Genomic DNA, 5,000 nt, shown 5'->3' with positions numbered 1-5,000 from the left:
ATTCCAAGTTATTAGTTTAAATGATGAAAAGTGATGTTAAAATGTGACTATATTCCCATTCAAATGTGTTTCTCAACATAAGTTTTTTTATATTTGGCAAAACCAGAAACAATTTCTGGCAAAGGCCTATGTTGGTACTGCATGTGTTTTTGTTTTTTTGCTCAATAAATCATAGTTAATATCTACAAAAGTCTGCTGGTGTTCTATCTACGGTACCCCATGTTCATCTTTGTTTTGTTTGCTGAATTTGAAAGTTCAATTAATCATTTTTTATTTTCTCCATGAATCCTGCCCACCACCATTTTCACATCAGCATACCTTCCTCTGCAGTAGCGCCACTTTGTCCGGGAAGATGCGAACCACGTGCTGCTTCCCGAAGGCGGATGACAGCAGGTAGCAGAATGTGGAGCCTGTGGTAGTCAGAAGGCATGCCAAAACCAGGCCCTCCCAAGGTCCGAAAATGGCGCCGGCAAGCATGTTCTGCCCCAAAATGGACCGTACATCCTTTTGTTGTCAACAGCCTTCATACACTCAAAAGCCGGCATATTTGAAGATCAACAAAGTGGAGGCAAAACTCAAATTTGGTAGTCGTGGTCTCACCAGAAAAGAGGATCCAGGAATGGCAAAGGACTGCTTGTACAGGTAAGCGCTGCAAAAAAGCAGCAGAACGTAGCCGTGGTGCTCCCGTTTGTAGAATTTGAGCATCTCAGCAAGCTCCCGAAGCTCATCGAGATCCGATGGGAATTTTAGTCTAGAGAGTGGGACGACCATAGCCTTCAGAGGTTGGGTGGAAAAACTATTACACAAAGGGCCACAGTGGCCGTGGGTTTTAATTCTAACCCATCAAGAAAATAGCTTTTTATCAATCTGGTGTCTTAGAAGTGCAATCTGTACATTGCAATCAGGTGCTCCCTATTTCCGCAGAAATCTCATTGGTCAATGTAAGAGTAGAAGCCGTTTAATCAAGTTACATAACAAAGAAAAGATCATTTGCATTGATAACACTATGAAGCCCAATCGGCTGGCCTAAGGTCAGCCAAAATGGCTGCTCAAAGCTAACCAGAATGTGTTTCATGCATTATAAATGCATGTCATAACATGATCAAGATCATTTGTTACCGTATTTTCTCGCATATAAGCTGCACCGCATGTAAGCCGCACCCTTAAAATTGCCTTAAAATCATTGAATTTTACAATTTCTCACGTATAAGCCGCCCCCTGATTCACAATTTTCCCCTCCATACTCATGGTTTTAATAGGGTACAGAGTACAAATGTGTTACTTTGAAGGGAAAATCTTAAGAAAATCCTCACACATGGTATTTCTGAGATACTGTATGAATCAAAAGCACATCATTAGGGTCAATATCATAAGGAAGTTAGAATTCATCCAGTAATGGTTGTTTTCTTACCGCAAAACAGAAAATAACCAACAAATAGTAAATGTTAAATTGCCAACATCTACTGGTGAAAAATAGTATAGCAACGCAAGTCCTGTGCGCATATAAGCCGTACCCTTGATTCAGTCATCACTTTTTTAGTTACAAATGCAGCTTATATACGAGGAAATACGGTAAACACAATAACTCAAACAGTTAAACTGCCTCTGCTGAATCAGTTGGAACAAAGACCAGTTCCCACTGCGGCTCATGAGGATAGGTTTGCCCACCCTTGCTTTAGAGCTGTACATTCAGCAAACCACAAACCATTGAAAAGAGAGTATAGTAGGAGTCATGCAGGAAGTGGTGTTACAGACTTTTTTTGTAATTTTATTAGATCTCGCTACCCTTGTGTGTTTGTGAGCCTGTTTCGGCCGGCGAAGGGACGATAAGATAATGCTGAGCAAGAATCCCAGAGCCAAAAATGGAAATCAAGCATGTGTATTTACACTGGGTAAATTGATATTACGACTTTAAATAAAACCCGTTATGTGCTGTGTATGCAGTTTTATACCCTGTACTGAATGTACTAACTTTGTCAGTGTACTTGACAACAATTTGTTGTGGTGCATGGATTTTTTTAACTGTACTTATTCCTCTTAATTTTCAATGTACTTTGACTGATTCATTAAATTAATATGTATATATATATATATATATATATATATATATATATATATATATATATATATATATATATATATATATATATATATATATATATATATATATATATATATATATATAGGTGGCCCGGTGGAGCGAGTGGTTAGCGTGTCGGCCTCACAGTGGGAGGACCTGGGTTCAAATCCAGGTTTGGACCTTTCTGTGAGGAGTTTGCATGTTCTCCCCTGCGTGGATTTTCTCCAGGTACTCCGGTTTTCTCCCACATTCCAAAGACATGCATGGTAGGCTGATTGGACACTCTAAATTGCCCCTAGGTATGAGTGTGAGCATGAATGCTTGGTTGCATCCTTGTGCCCTGCGATTGGCTGGCCACCAATTAAGGATGTTCCCCTCCTCTAGCCTGAAGTCAGCTCCAGCACCCCCCACGACCCTAGTGAGGATAATGCGGTTCAGAAAATGAGATGATATATATATGTATACATATATACATATATACACATACATACATACATACATACATACATACATACATACATACATACATACATACATACATACATACATACATACATACATACATACATACATACATACATACATACATACATACATACATACATACATACATACATACACATACATACATACATACATACATATATACACACATACATGTATATATATTTTTTTGTTTAAATTTATTTATTTTTTCCCATGTAACACGCTTATCTATCTATCTTTTCTTGTCTCTGTCTTTTCACCTTCTTGCTACAGCAACAAAGTGAATTTCCCGAGCATGGGACGAATAAAAGTTAACCAAATCTAGGATCAATTTAGAGTGTCCAATTAGCCTACCGTGCATGTTTTTGAAATGTGAGAGTAAACCAGAGTAACCAGAGAAAACACATGCAAGCCCAGGGGGAGCATGCAAACTCCACACAGGAGGACCGACCTGCATCGAACCCAGAACCCCAGAAATGTGAGGTCGGCGTGTTAACCATTCAACCTAGGGCCTCGGTTAAATTTATAAAATTGTATTGCTGAACACTTTTTTTTTTTTAAATCAAGAGAGAAGTGATATTTTGGACATGACGAAACGTTATCATTTAGATTCTTTGGACCAAGGGTCACCAATTCTGGTCCTCAAGGGCACCTATCCAGTCTGTTTTCCACATCTGCCTCCTCCAAATCACCTGAATCAAATAATCAGGATTGTTATCAGGCTCCTGGGCAGCTTGCTGATTACTTGCTTATTTGATTCAGGTGTGGTAGAGGGAAATATGGATAACAGACAGGATAGGGCCTGTTTAGGTCCAAAGTTTGGACACTGATACGAAATTCACCGATAGTACAATGTCTGCTAGAGGTAGCACCTACGTGTCCATAAGACTATCCTTAGTTCAGGAGGACAAAAAGAGCTTTTTAGATGAGTCTATCTCAGGGGCCCCCAACCACTAGTCCCTGAACCAGTAGCAGTATCCGACCACCTGGTGCCGGTCTGTCAGAGAAATAAATATTGATGTTTTCAATCTTGCCCTCCTACTTGAAATGAGAAAAGTTGTTATAATGTTAATAAATAATTGCTATTATGCTTGGAATTGTTTTGTTTTTTTGCCATCATGGATGTCATTCGTGCACCAACCCCACCCCCCCACAATTTTGTGTCAAATTGTCCCCCTGCCCATTAGCCGAATCGGTGGCCAGCCGCTCGCAGTGCCGAGTAGATGGACAACCATTCATGCTCACACTCATACCTAGGGGAAATTTTAGAGTGTCCAATGAGCCTACCATTCATGTTTTTGGAATGTGGGAAGAAACCAGAGTTCCCAGAGAAAACCCACACTGGCCCGGGTAGAACATGCAAACGACCTGGATTTGAACTCAGGACCCCAGAGCTGCGAGACTGACGTGCTAACCACTCATCTGCCGGGCCAACCTATATGTGTATGTGTGTATACATGTGTATTCGTGTGTATATGTGTGTATATGTGTGTATACGTGTGTATACGTGTGTATACGTGTGTATGTGTGTATGTGTGTGTATGTGTGTATGTGTGTGTATGTGTGTGTATGTGTGTATGTGTGTGTATGTGTGTGTATGTGTGTGTGTATGTATGTGTGTGTGTATGTGTGTGTATGTGTGAATGTGTACTTACGAACGAGTTAGGTTCCGAGCGATTGTTCATAAGTTGAATTTGTTTGTAAGTTGATTCAGTGCTATATTTTGTATTATAATTTATGTTTAAGGCCTATATAAGTATATTGAAGGTTTATATAAGTGCATTTGTATGTTTAAGGCTTGTATAAGTAACACGCATTGGTTTGTACTGAAAAAAACATTTAATAAAATGGAGAGAATATGTACAGTACTGTATAGAGAGAGAGAGATTTATGTATTAGAAACTGGCCGAAAGAAGCGATCTAACGACGATTGCACAGTTTTCTTCTTTTTTTTCATCATAAATGATGCGGTAGCACTGTATGGCATCATTCAATTGATTTGCAAACTTTGTGCAACGTTCAATATTTGGGTCCTGCTGCTCGATCTTTCTGTATATAAATGGTACTGACGGTCGAACGATTCAAGTTGTATGCCCGTGAAACGCTCACCACTCTCACGCGCATCAAGCTTCGTTATTATTGCCACTCGTTTCAAATGAAATGGCTTGCCTCTTCCTTGCAACTCCCTCAATAGAAGCATTTCGCTTTTTACCAACCATATTCAATAATGGATGCACGAGATATTTAATGATACAAATGAAAAAGGTTCTTTGCCCACTGGAGATACGTTCACGCACTTCCGCATTGCAACGAAGAAGGCAGATGCTGGTTGAGCTGAGCCCTCACAGCGCCAGGCGTATTAGCGGCGGAAAGAAGCACTACTCCGAAAAAAATACAAAATTGGACTTACGAACATTTTTCGACTTAAAAGCAA

General features: G+C 39.8%; 1 protein-coding gene across 1 annotated transcript in view; it reads right to left on the bottom strand.

The window, feature by feature from the left end:
- The window catches only part of tmem41ab (transmembrane protein 41ab), an 8,899-nt gene that overhangs the window by 1,940 nt on the left and 1,959 nt on the right, over window positions 1-5,000 (bottom strand). The window contains exons 2-3 of the mRNA XM_077613344.1: window positions 601-751; window positions 319-480 (exon numbers count right to left, since the gene is read on the bottom strand). Coding sequence (XP_077469470.1) covers window positions 319-480; window positions 601-751 — 313 coding nt within the window. The remainder of the gene's footprint in view (window positions 1-318; window positions 481-600; window positions 752-5,000) is intronic.

Source organism: Stigmatopora argus, chromosome 11 (assembly GCF_051989625.1).
Source record: "Stigmatopora argus isolate UIUO_Sarg chromosome 11, RoL_Sarg_1.0, whole genome shotgun sequence".
Lineage (NCBI taxonomy): Eukaryota > Metazoa > Chordata > Actinopteri > Syngnathiformes > Syngnathidae > Stigmatopora > Stigmatopora argus.
The sequence above is the reverse complement of the archived record's forward strand: the minus strand, read 5'-3'. Positions and strand labels throughout refer to the sequence as shown.